Below are 16,624 nucleotides of genomic sequence, written 5' to 3'. Positions count from 1 at the left end.
ATCTCAAAAGCAATTGAGAGTTTGTTAGTTCTCTTTTATTGGGTTTAATAAAAGGTTTCATTGCTGAGGGAGGTACTCCTATATTTGAGGAACCCTTATATAGTTTGTGTTGTTTGTTCTTTGTTCATCGTTTTAGTTCTTGTTATGGCTTAAAGTATAACAAAAACGTCTCTCAAAAAGCTTACTTTTTAACGCTTTGATACTAATGCTTCGCTTTGTCATACCAAAAACGTCTCGGCTCTTTGTTTTTTCATTTATAATTTAAATTTTGGTCATCAAAATATTGTTCCGCAGTCAGGGGAAGCAAAGCAAATAAAATAAACCAGTTGAAGGTGGCGATTGGTATAATTTTGTCCACCAGACATGCACTTGACTTTGATATATGTTTTTGAAAACAGAAAATAAATATTTATATTCCCGTTTCTCAAAACGAAGCTAGACAATACGTACGAATTTCTTCCTTTTTAGAGCAAGGAGTCAAAAGTAGCCATCATGAATCATGTGGCAAGTGAGAAGGGAGAAAATATGTTTCCATTAATCCCTGGAATCCTGTTAATGTTAAAATGTGATGGCAAACCCGGCGGTAAAGGAAAAAAACAGAGATTTATTTTAGACAAATAAGATACTCCTTGTACTTGAAGTACCACCACAAATAATATTCATTTCTAGTCATCTTATCCATGCATCAAAACAAAACAATAATCACTTTATTAATTAATCTTTCAATGATGAAGTGAATGAGAGGGAGAGGTAAGTAAAAGTGTAAAAGTGTAAAAGTGAAGGGGGGCCGAGAGACTTTATGTTTACGGGGTGCGGTGGGGGTGTGGAAATGTTGAAACATTAAAGTCAACCATTTGACAATTGGAAGGATTGAAAGTCTAAGATTTATTGTTTAACTGTTTTAAACGAACAGATAGGAGGATAGGAAGAAAGAAGATTAACCTGAAATTACGACATGGTAGGACCCATTTTTTAATGTTAATTAAATCACGCCATCACTCTCGGCTTTACACGCCCTTATAAACCCCACTCGATCAACGACGTATCTCCAACTCAACCAAGCCCATCTCGCTCTCCCTGCAAGAAACCAAATGGCTGGGCTCTCACTTTTGCTTATTTTCCTCATCATCACTTGTTTCCTAACTACAACTTTTGCTTCCTCCTCACAACTTCATGACCCTGAACTGGTAGCACAGGAAGTCCATAGGTATATGAACCGACGATCGACACATATGTTTTGTTATTTTTCTTTTGCTGCTTATTTTGTTATTTACTTTCATGTTTAATATTTTTGTGTATGTATATGCGTACGTATAGGAGCATCAATGCTTCTAGGAGGAACTTGGGCTACTTGTCATGTGGAACTGGCAACCCCATAGACGATTGCTGGAGGTGTGATCCCAACTGGGAACAAAACCGCCAGCGCTTAGCCGACTGCGCCATTGGGTTCGGCAAGGACGCCATCGGAGGAAGAAACGGTCGAATCTACGTAGTCACCGACTCTGGGGACGACGACCCAGTGAACCCTAGACCCGGAACCCTAAGACACGCGGTGATCCAAGACGAGCCATTGTGGATTATATTCAAAAGGGACATGGTGGTTCAGCTGAAGCAAGAGCTTGTAATGAACTCGTTCAAGACCATCGACGGTAGAGGAGCGAGCGTCCACATAGCCGGAGGGCCATGCATCACCATCCATTATGCCACCAACATCATCATCCATGGCATCAACATCCACGACTGTAAGCAGGCGGGGAACGGGAACATACGAGACTCGCCGCAGCATTCAGGGTGGTGGACTATATCGGACGGCGATGGGGTGTCCATATTTGGTGGGAAACATATATGGGTGGACCATTGCTCTCTCTCTAATTGCCATGATGGCCTCATTGATGCCATCCATGGATCCACAGCCATCACCATATCCAATAACTACATGACCCATCATGATAAGGTCATGCTTTTGGGGCACAGCGATTCCTATACGCAAGACAAGGGCATGCAGGTCACAGTTGCCTTTAATCATTTTGGAGAAGGCCTTGTCCAAAGAATGCCAAGGTAATAATTCATAAAGATACATACAGATATATTAATTTTCCAAAATTAATGAACTCTTTGGTTTTTTATATATATGAAAGTAAATTAATTAATAGAGCCTAATAATATATTGCACGTGCAGGTGTAGACATGGATATTTTCATGTGGTGAACAATGACTACACACACTGGGAAATGTATGCAATTGGAGGGAGTGCAGCTCCAACTATCAACAGCCAAGGCAATAGATTTCTGGCGCCTAATACACGTTTCAATAAAGAGGTAATTACTTGGTTAGAATTTAGCATAAGTGAGTTACGCCAGTCGGCTATGCAATGTGCCAACTCTCTTGCACTTAAGTTCGATCCCTCTTCCGTATATTAGAATAGTTTACAATAATATTGTTTTTTTCTAATAAATTCATGAACATAGATCAACAATAATTAATTGATGTACGTAGGTGACTAAACATGAGGATGCACCGGAAAGTGAATGGAGGGGCTGGAACTGGAGGTCAGAGGGGGATATGATGTTGAACGGGGCATATTTCAGGCAATCAGGAGCAGGAGCATCTTCAAGCTACGCCAGGGCTTCAAGCCTCAGTGCAAGGCCTTCTTCTCTGGTGGGCTCCATTACAACTACTGCCGGTGCCCTTATCTGCAGGAAGGGATCCCGCTGCTAATTATCAATTAATCAAAAACGAGAATTAAGAAATTATGTAGTAATTAATGAAAAGCAAGGAGTTTGCAAACCTCTGCTGTTAGCTTAATTAATCAAAATTCAGCAACCAGAAGTGTTGACTACTTTTAAACTATAACTGTTTCACTCTGCTTGGGTTAGTTTTGCGCATGCGCTGTCTCCTACCTACCAAATACCTTAATTCCCATGCTTTGCAATTGGCAATTTGCATGTACAAAAGCAAAAGACTTGGTAAGATTGTTTAATTATTATTACCCCAATAAGAAAAGAAAGGAACACAATTTGCATGCAGAAAGAAATTCTTAATTAAATTGTAGCAACCTTTTCCCCGTCAATTAAGCAAAAAAAAGTGCTGGGGCCTGTTGGGGTCGGTCGGTCCATAACCATAAATAATGTTCTGGTCTACAAGCGTGGAGTGGATTCACACACACACTCTCTACGCACCATCCAGAAGCAATTATTCATTTATTTATTTATATCATAGCTAGCTGCTGATCATAATTGGTTGACTTACTTTACTATAGATTGGTCAAATATTCTTCCCTAAACCCTTCGTTTGTTTGTGATGCATGCAGCACGTAATTCAATTTCGTCCAAAGGCAGACAAATATATATGCATGCATGCATTCTCAAACACAAAGTAAGAGAAACTAATAGAAAATATAAATTAGGATTCTAATTCTTTTCGGTTTTCTAAAAGAATAATGCTGTTTTTATCATATTTGTATACTACATTTTTATACTACCCTATGTGACAGATGAGATGAACAACCACATCAATTAAAATTAATGTAGTATTTTCTTTTCTCAATGATTTATTGATATTTTTTAATTGATATGACTGTCCACTTCATTTGTCACGTAAAGTGATACAAAAATATAATATGCAAATGTGGTAAAAATAGTATTACTCTTTTAGAAAATATTAGCATAATCAATTACCCATGCAATGCCAGACACGGGGTTACGTGTTTAACTAGCTAACGATGATTAAGTTGAATGCCTTTTAATTAATGAGTTGAATGAGTGAAACGGACAAAACGTGGATTTGATTCGATGTTACAGAGAATAAATCACTAGTCATGAAAGATGATAATGATTAGAAGAAGTAGGGTCTCGACCGAACAACATCGAATTAAGTTTCGGGGCATAAAAATAGAAAGTGCATCATGCAGTGAGAGGGGTAACTAACTTAGAAGGCAAACAAGGTGGCAGCTGCGAGTAGGGCAACACTACCGGCAGAGACAGTAGAGAAGAAGGCCGGGGCTGCGGCCGCGCTTTTAGAGGAAGAGTCGGATGGAGCTGGTGTGTCAGCCGTGATAATGTCGGAGGGAGCCTCAGTACTGTCCGTGGACGGGGCAGGGGGAGACGCTGAGTCACTGGGAGCTGGTGCCGTGGAGGTGTCGTCGTCAGAAGATGGAGATGAGCTGCTGTCTTTGTCTTTATTGCCTGAAGATGATGACTTAGGAGATGAAGCTGGGGTGCTGCTGCTGTCGCTATCTTTGTCGCCTGAAGACGATGACTTGGGTGAGCTGGCAGAAGAGCCTGAAGACCCAGAAGATCCCGAAGAGCCTGATGGGGAGGACTTAGGCGATGGTGAAGATGAGCTGCTGCCGCTGTCTTTGTTACCTGAAGATGATGATGAGCTGCCAGAAGAGGAAGACTTGGGCGATGGTGATGAAGAAGAAGAGCCGCCCGAAGAGCTGCTGGGAGATGGTGATGATGATGACTTGTCCTTGTCCTTGTCCTTGTCCTTACTATCTGACGATGATGACTTGTCCTTGTCCTTGTCCTTGTCCTTACTATCTGACGATGATGACTTGTCCTTGTCCTTGTCCTTACTATCTGACGATGATGACTTGGGGGCTGATGCTGATGGGGTCGGGGCTGATGATGATTTATCCTTCTTGTCCTTGTCCTTGTTATCTGATGATGATGATGATGAGGAGGTCGGGGCATCAGATGATGATGATGATGATGATGAGGAGGAGGAGGAGGAGGAGGAGGAGGATGATGGAGAGGAGGATGGCGACGACGACGATGATGAACTGCTGTCGCCGCCGCTGCTGCTTCCTGAGTCTTTGTCGTCTTTCTTAGATGGTGAAGGTGTAGGACTGCTGCCTGAGTCTGCGGCTGCAACCCCCACAATGGCAACTAATACCAAAGCAAGGACTACCAATTCACGACGTGCCATTTTCCTTCTTCTTTCTTATTCTCCTCACTTCTCACTTGTTATTCTTCTGTGTTATGGTTATATAAGCTTAGCTCTGTGTTTTGTTTTGGCTACTTTTGGTTTATGATGAATGTGTGGTTAATTGCAATGGTTAAGTCTAAATATAAATGTATATATATAGAGAAAACACACACGACGCAACTATAATTAATGGATGTGGATCATAATTAAGATGGTGAAGGGAATGAGATTTGTAGGACTTAACGTGGAAGGGAGATAGCCTAGGGAATCTGTGGATGGAAACACAGCTGTGTTAGTCTTTTTCTGTTGGTTTTGAGAGAGGAGAGAGCCCAGAAAATATTGATTATTGGCTGGCCGGGCTTAGCGGGTCATGGTTCGATTATCACTTGGTGTGCGGGTTTCTTGGTGCAGGAAGGACATGGATCTTCATTCTCCATCACACATGCGTTAACTTACTACAATGGCTTTTGTTAGGACATCTATTATTAGAAACAACGAAAGAAAACAAGGACCTTCCCTTGCCATTCATTTGGGTTAGCCTCAATCTTTCTATCTTTTTGTAATTCCCATCCATGTCTAGTGTCAATGTAAATTCTAAAGGTTGATAATACATCATCATATACCATATATGATCTTGAATTATAGGCCAAATAATTACGAAATAAAACGATGAAAATCCAAATTGAGCCCATAGCCTCTATTTTAGTGAGTAGATATAGACCTCGTGGACAACACTCTTCGCTCCAAAATAAGAACATTGCTTGTCTCTTTACATGTAAGGAGTTATTAAGAGTTATTCCTCTTTACATACCAATACACATATACAAAAATAACTTATTAAAATTACAAATAGAAAAATTTATGCACATATGTCGTGTTGAAGTATGATTTATCTGCAAAGAGAAATGGCTAATTAAGGGCCCAAATAATTTCCCAAAATGAAAGAGGTGAAATATATGTTTATTTTATTTTTTGGCAGCAACAAAGGTAAAGAGAACATTGACCACATATTGACCGATAAAAACAGATAAAAAAGACTCTTGTTTGTGAACTTGCAGCCCAAAGAACGTGGGCCAATTGAAAAGAAGCTACAGAGCTTGCCATGGAAATCCTATAAGCCCAGGATCCAACCTAGGGATGGCAAAAATCCCCGCGGGGGAGGGTCCCCGTCGGGTCCCCGACCCTAATGGGGGGAGATTTCGGGGCCAAATGGTTATCGGGTATGGGGATCCCCGAACTTAAAAAATCCCCCGGGTATGGGGAGGGGATGGTATTGGCGTCCCCATCCCCGAATCCGACCCGAAAATATATATATTTATATTTAAATAAATAAATATATAATTATAATATTTATGTTTAACCCTAAGCTAACCTCTCTCTCCTAATTCTTCCTAATCTTTTCTAGAATTTCATATTGATGTGATTTTGAATAGTTGAGTTGAACTTTATAGTTAATTTGGATGTGTTGAATGATAATTTAATATGAAACTTAATGTTAAAATATATAATAAATATTTTTTGTGCAAAAAAAATCGGGGATTCGGGGCGGGTATGGGGGATAGTCCCCCAACGGAAACGGGGACGGGGATTCCCCGAAACCTATTAAACGGGGATTGGGTCGGGGATGGGGGCGGGGATGGAGAGCGGGGACGGGGATGGTATTGTCATACCCGGCCCCTACCCGGCCCGTTGCCATCCCTAATCCAACCGCCGAATGCCAAGTATTTTTTCAATTAAATCCAAAAGCTATATATTAAAAATGAGATCAGAACTTTTTTGAAAACCCGAACCGGCTATTGACCCGAGAATCAGCTGCTGGTGCTCTTCTGCCAGTGCCACAGAGATTTATTAAGCTAAAAAAGCCATGGCTGATGAACCCGCCCCGGAACCCGGATCCTCAAGCTTCTCCTCCGCCATCAACGGCGGCAAAACCCTGGAGGAATGCCAAGACATGATTCAACGAAGCCTCCGGAGTACTCTTCTACTTTCTTTTTTCACCTTTTTATTTTCTGTTTTTAACAGCTCATTTTCATAAAAATCTAATTGGGATTAAGGGTTTAGGGTTTAGAGGTTCACGGCATCTGGGGTTTCTCTTTGGTTTTCGTTTGTTTTCTTCCTAATTCTCTAACACCAAACACGTTTTCTGCAACAGTTCCAATGGTGAAATTTCTGTTGAAGCATTTGGAGCAAGCCGGATGTGGGATTGGGGACAGGTTCATCAAGGCCGTTCATTGCGACAAGCAGATTGCTGGCGGTTATGCCCGCGGTGAAGGGGTACAACAATACAATTACGATTTCTCTTAATTCCTATTTGTTTAAGCGAAAGCTTTGATTTTTACAGATGTGAGAAACTTCATTTCGTAATTGAAAATTTAGCAAATGCAGTAGAATCTGTATAGTACTAGTTGCAGTGAACAATGAACTTTAAAATTTTAAATCTTGGAAAGTATCTAAATTGCTAGATTGAGTAGCATGTCTTCTGGTCATTCAAGTATCTATCAATTGATAGGTCATTTCTGAAGCTCTTTTAATGGTCTGTTCTTTCCGCATAGTAAATATTTGCAGGAAGAGCTTGTTATGAAACTAATTTCTTTTTCTGTTCTGTATGTCTTCATGTGTACTAGATACTGGTATGTGGTAATCACATGAACATTCAAGATGAAGTCAACCAAGTGGTGATACATGAGCTAATTCATGCTTTTGACGATTGTCGTGCTGCAAACTTGAACTGGGCTAATTGTGCACATCATGCTTGTAGTGAGGTGTGCATCAATATATAGCAACTGAATATTTTTCTTGTATCGGGTGTAGTGTAATTCTTCATACCTCAATTTAATCTTTTACTTTTTAAACATACACACTTTGTTTTTCTGGAACAGATTCGTGCTGGCCATCTAAGCGGTGATTGCCACTATAAACGGGAATTGCTGAGGGGTTTTGTAAAGATTCGAGGTCATGAACAAGTGAGTTATTCAGCTTTATTTACATAAGAACTTAAGATATACTCTTCTGGCTACATTCTTCGCATACAATGTGAGATGCTCTCTTACCTTAATTTGATACGGAAAGAGGAAAGCCAAAAGGCTTCAGTTGTATAGGAAAGGGGAATAGGGCCTTTTTCATATACTGCAAAGTTTTGTTTTATACCAGATCTGGAGTCTTTGCTTTTTTCTTTTCCTTTTTTTATATATAATGTCCCACTTTCAAATTTTAAATGACGTTTTAAATGAATCCGAATCATGGTTTCAATTGATTGAAATAAATTGGGATGGATTTTTTCTCTCTTTCATATTTTCCTTGGACAAATATACGGTAGTTGATGTTCATTGCATTCCCATTTTGACATTTGAAGGATTGTGTGAGACGAAGAGTTATGAAATCAGTCATTGCTAATCCTTATTGCTCGGAAGCAGCTGCAAAGGATGCCATGGAAGCTGTTTGGGATGTTTGTTACAATGATACACAGCCCTTTGACAGAGCTCCATAAGTTACGGTTATAGGTACCAAACCAGCTGCCACTTCAAGTTTTTATTATTTGGCATTGTGGGAGCCTCTGGCCCGTGAAGAGAAACAGTGCCATTCCCTGATTTTTTATTAGTTGCATAAGATATATCTCGATTGGAAGTTCATTTTATTCGAGGAATTTCCTCAAATTTTCTATTTAAGATGAATACCTTTCATTTGCAGATGTCATACCAATTGTACACCAATGACTACTGTTGTTTTTTGTGTTTACATTCCAAAATCATAAGATTTTCTGTCGTTTGTTTTACCTTCAATTTGATGAATTATTTATTGGTTGGATAATACTTAGCTAGAATCAACTGGCATGATGGCCATTGGAATGTGCATAGACTATTTTTGAGAAACTGATTTCATCCATCCTGCTCTTCAATAATTTGCAAAAGAACTCAGCCAGTCAACTTCAAATAAACAAATCAGCAATGAGGTATGGGCAAGCAACCTGATCTCAATGATCTTAGAAGACAGCTTCGAGCAGAAAAATACAAAGATGTTTTCATTAAAAATGATCACTACAGTTTTTCAACACTTCGTTAATAATTTTTTTGGCTCCTTCAACATATTGTATTTTCCATGTGTGAGGTAGGTCAAAAAAACGACCATGTAGTTTATTGGTGCTGCTACTAACTAGATGAGCCTGGTCTTCAATCAGACCCCATAATGTTAAAGGCTATTACTGATTTACTAAATTCAGGATCATGGACCACGCGGTGATCACAAGGATATCCTTTTTTCTTATTGTGAATTTTGATTCTAATGACTTTTAGCGCCAGCAGGAGCCTTGGCGGGCTTCTTGGGGCCGGAGGATGGACCAGAGGGAGAGGGTGAAGCCTTTGGGGGTGGAGTGGTGGGCTTCTTGGGGCCGGAGGATGGACCAGAGGCAGAGGATGAAGCCTTCGGGGGTGGAGTGGTGGGCTTCTTGGGGCCGGAGGAAGTTGATGAACTAGCTGGTGCGGCTTTGGGTGATGGTGATGGTGCAGTCTTAGGTGAGGCAGATGGGGAGGAAGCCGAAGACTTGGGGGATGATGCTGGCGCGGAGGATGTGGACTTAGCCTTATTTGAGGAGGCTGGACCTTTGGCTGGTGATGATGATGGCGACTTAGATTTGGCTGATGGCGCATTGGCCTTTGCAGCAACCCCAGAAATAATGGCAACAAAGATGAGAGTAAGGACGATCACTTGATTTGCCATCTTGTGTTTGTTTTGTGATGTTTTTTTTATTTATAGGTAGGTTTAGTGTTAGATATAAGGAAAAGGCGGAAGCAAGAGGAGTGTGGGTGTGGAAGAAGGTGGTGAAGGAATGGAGATTTATAAAGGCTTGGGGAGGTGAATGAGTTGGGGGGGAGATAGAGTAGGAAAATTGTGTGGTGTTTGTCGCAGAACAAGGATTTCGGGAAAAATGCTTTTATTAGAAGTAGTACCTCTATTATTAGAGAGAAAAGAAAAGCAAGGGCCTTCCGTTTTTGGTTCTTGCGGATTGGGATGATGGTGCAACAGCAGCAGCAGCAGCAGCACAACACTTTGAAACTTTCTTTGAGAAGAGAGCTGTTGTGTCTCGAGCGAGCTCCACCATCATCATCATGGACGCGCATTAATTATGTACACTTGAATTTCTAATCAACCGTTTGGATTGGCTTAAAAATAGTCCGTCATGATAATCTCCCAAAACAGATACCAAAATGTCCCTGCTTCATCCGGAAACCAAAACATCAAGTATTTATGCTGTGTCTGGTGGTAATTTGGTATTGAAGATCTGGTTTCCGTATAGGCAGACTAATTTCACTGATATATCATGCATGTCCTGGATGTTGCTTTTGGGTGCGTGCGTCCAGTAACTGAATTAGTAGCAAACTAATTAATGGTGAGGGTCGTGAGATTTTTTGTTTTAAAACCAGTGTGCTATGAGTGGTCAATCACAATCCAAATACATGATTACACACACTAATATTTCTGAAATTCAAATATCTTTTCCTCTTTTACGTTCGTTAAGGTAGAGGAAGAAATTCAAAACATTATGAGTAATGCTACTCTTATCACATTCTCATTATGTGACAAATGAAGTGGACAACCACAACATGTCAGATGAAGTGGACAGCTACATTTACATATCATATTTTATTAAGCATGACATGATTCTCCAGTAAGATGGATAATTGATTAGTTTAGTTGTTTCAATATTGAAAAATACCCAAAGTTGGAATATCTGTTAAGCATGCTTTTTTGGGTGGGTTATTGCCTTTTTTTTTTTTCTTTGTTCTTTTTACATGGCAAAGTTTTTATTATTATTTATACATATGTGAAATTTAAAAGAGGGAAAATCGAATACAAGACTTCGTGTACAAAGATAAATATTTTTAATGGCAATTAACAATTTCAAATAATTCTTGAATTCGTAATATAATCAACTTAAAATTAGTAGTGATAAAATAATGAAGATAAATTCCATGTGAAGAAGAATATAACATATGTATAGTATAGCATAACAAGGTTGCCCCATTGATCATCTTCGATATATTATTATTTTGTGGTCCAAGAGAGGTACCATTAATAAATAAATCTTTGCATGGGAACTCTATTCAATTAAATATAAACAAAATTTAGCTTGATGAATGAATAAATTAATTAGAGGTAAACTCCTCAGTTCTTGATAAGCCTAGAGAAATCATCGACAGGATAATCTTCCTCAGCTGATGAAGGGTCTACTGGTCCCTCAGCTGTGACAATGCCTTCTGGGGCAGCTGCCGCATCAGCTTCGGTGGCCTGGCTTCCGGGGGCAGCTTCCTCGGTGTCGCCGCCTGCAGGGGAAGGAGCAGGTGGCGAAGATATATCGCTAACAGGGGTTGGGGCTGAGGCAGGGGTGGCAGCGGCAGCATCAGAGGCGCCGGGAGAAGGAGCTGATGATGATGATGATGTGGCTGGTGCATTGGCCGGTGAGGGTCCTGAAGGGGAGGTTGGTTCTTGTGCTAAAACCCCGGAAATGGCAACAAAGATGAGAGCAAGGACAATCACTTGGCGTGCCATCTTTGCTTCTTGCACTGTTTAATTTGCAGCTCTTATCAAAGTGTAGGCAGTCAAGTTAGAAGAAGGTGGACGTGGGTGGTGGGAGGGAGAGTAGGGATATATGTAGTTTGGTAGGATGGGTTGAGGAGAGAGCAGAGATGGGTTTTCTTGGCTCTCCGGTGTTAGCGCATGCTTCTTCTATTGTCTATCATCTATCATCTATTATTAGAAAGAAAACAAGGACCTTAATTAACTTGTTTTTCTGTTGCAAATTTATTTATTTTGGGATTCGTAATGGGTTTGATTAGGTGGGGATTAAGTAATAGATTATGGGCCTCCTTATCTCCATCTCCATCTCCATGGTGGTCTCGTCGGCACAACCTCTGGTTATTAGCCCAAACAACCAGACAAAGAGTAATATATAGGACGGCTGTTACCCTATAAATTCAAAATCCTGCCCACCACATTTATCCCCTTCATAACTCAACTATCAAGATATTCTATAGTGAGGTAAGGCCCTTAGACAAGGGAATGTATCTTAACTGTTTGATCAAATTTGTTAGTTTTTTCGATCCTATCGTATCAAATTGGTCAATTTGATTTAACGATTAAGATATATAACTTCATTTAAGGACTTAGCTTAGATGACGTCTCGCTGTAGAATCACTAACTCAACTATACCTACGCCCACTAGCCTACTACTACTACTACTATCATTTATACATGTACATGTCAACGATGTAACTTAAGCTTACCCTCCAACTAATTACTCATAAATATATAACTATTATTGAATACGATATTATTTTTAATATAATAATACGAATCGATACAAGGATAAATGAAACTTTTAATCACTTTAAATACAAATATCTTGCCAACATAATAATATATCATTTTATATGTGTCTACAAGAAGACTGGAACCTAAAATCTACCGTTCACTCCATCTTATTCCCTTTGGAAATTTTCATTTATTAAACCTTTTAGTTGTTAGTAGATGGTATTGATACCAAAATCAAATGGGTCCACTCCACTACATTGACCAATGACACCAATATAACCATATATTCTTATCATAAAGTATTAACATTGTCTTTATTAAGTCTAGATAAAAATAAATAAATAAATAAAAGTAGTAAGTAGATGGTTTTTTATTTTTTTTATTTTTAGAATTAAGAAAAGATAATATGGGTAGTTATGTTCCATAAAAGTAGGATTTATTATTTGTTTATAATATAAAAATATAAATTTACAATATTATCCTCATTTAATTAATAATTTCAATTCTTAATGTGTAAATTAACCAATGGTATTTTCTAGTATTTTGAATGTTTCACAATGCTATTTCTTTTGCTTTATATATAGAGATTAAAAAATTCAGAATTTAGCTGGAATTACGTGACTAAATATCAAAGTAAAATCAATATTTATATGAGTTTTTTCTAAAAAAATTTATTTGCGCATGAGAGATAAAACATACATAAATATATATTGTCAAAGTGTCAATCATAGAGGAGATCGCCAAATTTAACTGGAAACACATCGTTTGTGACGAAACGTGTATGGCATCTCCGCCCCGACGAGTGTCTTCTCTCTTATATTCTCTCCTGCCCTCCTCTCTCGCTCCTAATCCTCTCTTCCACGCATTACCCATTTACCCTTTGCTTCTTTCTTCCGTATTCTCTCCATCTCCCTCTCCCTCTCGTTCTCTCTCTTCATCCATGGCTCCAGAAATTCAACAAGACGGAGAAACTCTGCCCCAAAATAACAACACTTACACTAGAGACCATGAAGCTCTTCACAAAACCAAAGTCACCGTTGTGGGTAGTGGCAACTGGGGCAGTGTGGCTGCCAAACTCATTGCCTCTAACACCCTCAGGCTCTCTTCTTTCCATGGTATATCTTTTATTTATTATTTGTTTTCGACATTTCCATTTTCTTTTTTGCATGCACTGCAATGCAATGCAAGTCTGGATTTTTATTTATGCCACCAGTCAGAATTTTGGTTTATCCACTATTCTTGAATTCTACTTTTTGGATTTGGTTGCTGTTGAGAAACTTAATAGAGCCTGATTTTGGAACAGGGTCTGATTTCTTAAAGAATGTCAAGTTAATTGCATTTCCCTGTTTGATTCTGGGCTTTTGTGGTCTTGGCTGTTCAATGAATGAAAATTCTGATATTCCAATACATGTTCATTTGATTTACTTCCATTTTCAATTCGAGTTTTGTTTTTTCTCCAATGAAATTCAGATGAAGTGAGAATGTGGGTATTTGAGGAAACGTTACCGAGTGGTGAGAAGCTCACAGATGCCATCAACAGAAACAATGTAAAAATCAATGACCTTTCATACATTCATTCATTCCTCTCCTCTTATATGTGATGAACCAATTCGTCCCATTTAATCTTCCTATCCATTTTCTTCCATAGGAAAATGTGAAATATCTGCCCGGCATAAAGCTAGGGAAAAATGTTGTTGCAGACCCAGACCTTGACAATGCAGGTACTCAATTTCGATGTTTCTAAACTTGTGTAATTTGTTGGGTACTTGGAGCAAATTTTTGTAAATCAAGTGGGGGAGTTTTGCAGTGAATGGTGCAAACATGTTGGTGTTTGTTACTCCACATCAATTTATGGAGGGTATATGCAAGAGACTTGTTGGGAAGATAAAAGGGGATGTGGAAGCTATTTCCCTCATCAAAGGAATGGAGGTCAAGATGGAGGGCCCGTGCATGATCTCTACACTCATCTCGGAGCAATTGGGCATTAATTGTTGTGTTCTAATGGGAGCAAACATAGCTAATGAGGTAATTTGGCCCCACTTTTCAATCTATTTTATAGCTTTCTTGTGCCAGATCATCAAATCTAGTTTATCTGAAATTAGAGACTGTTTGTGTAGATTGCTTTGGAGAAATTTAGTGAAGCCACAGTTGGATACAGAGAAAACAGAGCGATTGCAGAGAAATGGGTTCATTTGTTTAGTACTCCCTACTTCATAGTCACACCTGTGAGTACATCAAATACATTGTTACAAATCAATGTCATAATAAAGTACTCTTACTATCATGAATCTTGACATGGGCGGGAACTACTTTAACATCCACTCAATGTAGTAAGCATTTGATAGCATGTAAGCACTGAAAGCTTTTGATGCATCATAAAATTGGATTTTGTGATTTATATTGACTAAATATTGAAGGTTTGCTCCGTTCACACTTTTTGGGTCGTATGAAATTTATAGGTCCAAGACGTGGAAGGAGTAGAACTGTGTGGGACCCTGAAAAATGTTGTGGCCATAGCAGCAGGTTTGTAGTACTAATGTATCTTTCCCTTCTCAAGTTTGAATGAGCAATTAATAGAGGGTTTAATTACTAATGGAACAGGTTTTGTGGATGGATTGGAGATGGGAAATAACACAAAGGTAAGTTCAAACATTTCTGTCTAGTTTGAACCCATGTCTCATCTGCCTTTTCTATTTCATTTTGACTGGTTATTTTGAATGACCAGGCTGCAATTATGAGAATTGGTCTAAGAGAGATGAAGGCATTTTCCAAGATGTTGTTTTCATCTGTCAAGGACAGCACCTTCTTTGAAAGTTGTGGTGTTGCTGATCTCATCACAACATGCTGTAAGGAAGCAGGAGGATTTCTTCCTTCTATTTATTTTATTTTTCTTTCTTAAGTTTCTGTTTAAGCTCAGTGTGTATGGCAGTGGGTGGAAGAAACAGGAAAGTTGCTGAAGCTTTTGCAAGGAGTGGAGGGAAACGGTAAAAGCTTTAAAGCTCCAGCAGATAAACCTTGTAAAAGTAAAAAGTATTTAACTATCACCCTTATGTTTGTTGTCTGCAGATCGTTTGATGAGCTCGAAGCAGAAATGCTGCAGGGTCAAAAATTACAGGTTTATATTAAACATTATAAACAGATAACTGAACTGTGTTATTACTCAGATTTGTACATTGATTACATATGCACAAGAAGTTGTGGTGGTTTTCAAACATATCTTTGTTATTTCTAACTTGTTAATAGTATCTGGAAGAAACTTAAGAGGATTTGTATTTTGAGTCCACAAACATATCTATAGTTTGATCTTTTGCAGATGCAGCCTGAAGCTATCTGTTTATATAACTCTCATTATTTAACAGTTATTTTTCCTTTTCTGAAGGGTGTGTCAACAGCAAAAGAGGTTTATGAAGTTCTAAGCCACCGTGGGTGGCTAGAGTTTTTCCCACTGTTTGCAACAGTTCATGAGATCTGCATTGGCTCCCTTCCTCCGTCAGCCATAGTTGAGCACTCTGAGCGCAAACCTGAACTCTAGCTGGCTCTCTCTGATAAATGGCAGTTTATTCAATTAAGCTCGTTTGCACGAAAGCGAGGACTAGGTGAAACTTGGAATGTTGGTTCACACAGAAGTCAGCACTTTGCAAAAATAGATGGTTGCAGGAACAAAATACATAACCTGCTCAGAAGCTATTTTCACTGACAGCAATGAAATTAGAATGTGTAATCAAATTGTACTCATGTTTCACACAGAATGTGTAATCAACACCGAGTTGTAAACTGCTTTAGGGAATATACGAGTAATACAATAAAGAACTAGAATGAACCATTTCTGGTGTCACAATTTGAGAATGAGAGATTGAAATATTGATTGAAAGCTGATGGAGTTGAAAACGCAACGAGAGGACTTTTGAGTTTCAGTCCAGCTGATTGGCGGGCCTGGACCGAGTTTACAACCTAAAGGATTAAACATCGGAATTGCTCCAAATAGTCAGTTGTCGTTTCCAAATCCAAACTAGTTTGCATCCTCCCTGAGTTTATCAGCCATCACGTTTGTAGAGCCTAGTGGAGATGTGATGTAAAATTGGCTAGCACCGTTTGTGATTGAAAAAAAGACAGTCGGGCCTTTGTTATTGGTATTCCAAAAAATAACGGTGCTAATAAAAAGACAGTCGGACCTTTGTTATTGGTATTCCAAAAAAGTTACCATGTACTCAGCACTCCAAAAAAGTTAGTAGAGAGCACAATGATAATTGCGATCGCTACTCAATGTCAATGGCATCAACTCCTGGCCTAAGGAGAATAGAAGATATCATCACAGTTTGGAGCGTAGTTTGTCATCTGCGACGTTTATGCCAATGCCTTTTTCAATTTGTAGTTTGTTTGTAGGTATAGT

At 39.1% G+C, this 16,624-nt stretch overlaps 6 protein-coding genes across 6 annotated transcripts; 3 read left to right on the top strand and 3 right to left on the bottom strand.

Moving 5' to 3' along the window:
• The first annotated feature begins 1,068 nt into the window (after positions 1-1,068).
• On the top strand, positions 1,069-2,824 carry LOC117621137 (pectate lyase-like). The gene is made up of 4 exons (XM_034351446.1): positions 1,069-1,207; positions 1,318-2,058; positions 2,180-2,318; positions 2,497-2,824. Exons 1-4 carry the CDS (start codon positions 1,092-1,094, stop codon positions 2,716-2,718), a joined length of 1,218 nt encoding a protein of 405 aa, XP_034207337.1. The 5' UTR covers positions 1,069-1,091; the 3' UTR covers positions 2,719-2,824.
• An 892-nt stretch (positions 2,825-3,716) lies between these two features.
• On the bottom strand, positions 3,717-5,053 carry LOC117621142 (uncharacterized protein DDB_G0271670-like). The gene has a single exon (XM_034351459.1). The coding sequence runs from the start codon at positions 4,927-4,929 to the stop codon at positions 3,928-3,930; it is 1,002 nt and encodes a 333-aa protein (XP_034207350.1). The 5' UTR covers positions 4,930-5,053; the 3' UTR covers positions 3,717-3,927.
• A 1,665-nt stretch (positions 5,054-6,718) lies between these two features.
• Positions 6,719-8,708, top strand: LOC117621155 (mitochondrial inner membrane protease ATP23). The gene is made up of 5 exons (XM_034351483.1): positions 6,719-6,902; positions 7,082-7,203; positions 7,554-7,691; positions 7,809-7,892; positions 8,282-8,708. The coding sequence occupies exons 1-5, from the start codon at positions 6,794-6,796 to the stop codon at positions 8,414-8,416; spliced, it is 588 nt and encodes a 195-aa protein (XP_034207374.1). The 5' UTR covers positions 6,719-6,793; the 3' UTR covers positions 8,417-8,708.
• Positions 8,709-8,920: 212 nt separating this feature from the next.
• LOC117621157 (mucin-1-like) lies at positions 8,921-9,735 on the bottom strand. Its single transcript, XM_034351485.1, has one exon. The coding sequence runs from the start codon at positions 9,640-9,642 to the stop codon at positions 9,205-9,207; it is 438 nt and encodes a 145-aa protein (XP_034207376.1). The 5' UTR covers positions 9,643-9,735; the 3' UTR covers positions 8,921-9,204.
• Positions 9,736-10,921: 1,186 nt separating this feature from the next.
• LOC117621159 (skin secretory protein xP2-like) lies at positions 10,922-11,539 on the bottom strand. The gene has a single exon (XM_034351487.1). The coding sequence runs from the start codon at positions 11,470-11,472 to the stop codon at positions 11,089-11,091; it is 384 nt and encodes a 127-aa protein (XP_034207378.1). The 5' UTR covers positions 11,473-11,539; the 3' UTR covers positions 10,922-11,088.
• Positions 11,540-12,979: 1,440 nt separating this feature from the next.
• Positions 12,980-16,057, top strand: LOC117621136 (glycerol-3-phosphate dehydrogenase [NAD(+)]). The gene is made up of 11 exons (XM_034351445.1): positions 12,980-13,349; positions 13,705-13,781; positions 13,883-13,955; positions 14,042-14,259; positions 14,352-14,459; positions 14,694-14,757; positions 14,836-14,873; positions 14,960-15,080; positions 15,164-15,218; positions 15,301-15,349; positions 15,614-16,057. The coding sequence occupies exons 1-11, from the start codon at positions 13,016-13,018 to the stop codon at positions 15,764-15,766; spliced, it is 1,290 nt and encodes a 429-aa protein (XP_034207336.1). The 5' UTR covers positions 12,980-13,015; the 3' UTR covers positions 15,767-16,057.
• The last annotated feature ends 567 nt before the right edge of the window (positions 16,058-16,624 follow it).

This window comes from Prunus dulcis, chromosome 3, assembly GCF_902201215.1.
Source record: "Prunus dulcis chromosome 3, ALMONDv2, whole genome shotgun sequence".
NCBI lineage: Eukaryota > Viridiplantae > Streptophyta > Magnoliopsida > Rosales > Rosaceae > Prunus > Prunus dulcis.
The sequence above is the reverse complement of the archived record's forward strand: the minus strand, read 5'-3'. Positions and strand labels throughout refer to the sequence as shown.

Excerpts from the sequence above, each read along its gene's own strand:
- LOC117621137 (XM_034351446.1), top strand. The coding sequence starts at position 1,092 with ATGGCTGGGCTCTCACTTTTGCTTATTTTCCTCATCATCACTTGTTTC. Across the intron at positions 1,208-1,317 it reads GTAGCACAGGAAGTCCATAG|GAGCATCAATGCTTCTAGGA; the intron begins GTATATGAACCG and ends GCGTACGTATAG. Across the intron at positions 2,059-2,179 it reads CTTGTCCAAAGAATGCCAAG|GTGTAGACATGGATATTTTC; the intron begins GTAATAATTCAT and ends TTGCACGTGCAG.
- LOC117621142 (XM_034351459.1), bottom strand. The coding sequence starts at position 4,929 with ATGGCACGTCGTGAATTGGTAGTCCTTGCTTTGGTATTAGTTGCCATT.
- LOC117621155 (XM_034351483.1), top strand. The coding sequence starts at position 6,794 with ATGGCTGATGAACCCGCCCCGGAACCCGGATCCTCAAGCTTCTCCTCC. Across the intron at positions 7,692-7,808 it reads CACATCATGCTTGTAGTGAG|ATTCGTGCTGGCCATCTAAG; the intron begins GTGTGCATCAAT and ends TTTCTGGAACAG. Across the intron at positions 7,893-8,281 it reads AGATTCGAGGTCATGAACAA|GATTGTGTGAGACGAAGAGT; the intron begins GTGAGTTATTCA and ends TGACATTTGAAG.
- LOC117621157 (XM_034351485.1), bottom strand. The coding sequence starts at position 9,642 with ATGGCAAATCAAGTGATCGTCCTTACTCTCATCTTTGTTGCCATTATT.
- LOC117621159 (XM_034351487.1), bottom strand. The coding sequence starts at position 11,472 with ATGGCACGCCAAGTGATTGTCCTTGCTCTCATCTTTGTTGCCATTTCC.
- LOC117621136 (XM_034351445.1), top strand. The coding sequence starts at position 13,016 with ATGGCATCTCCGCCCCGACGAGTGTCTTCTCTCTTATATTCTCTCCTG. Across the intron at positions 14,874-14,959 it reads AGATGGGAAATAACACAAAG|GCTGCAATTATGAGAATTGG; the intron begins GTAAGTTCAAAC and ends TTGAATGACCAG. Across the intron at positions 15,350-15,613 it reads TGCAGGGTCAAAAATTACAG|GGTGTGTCAACAGCAAAAGA; the intron begins GTTTATATTAAA and ends CCTTTTCTGAAG.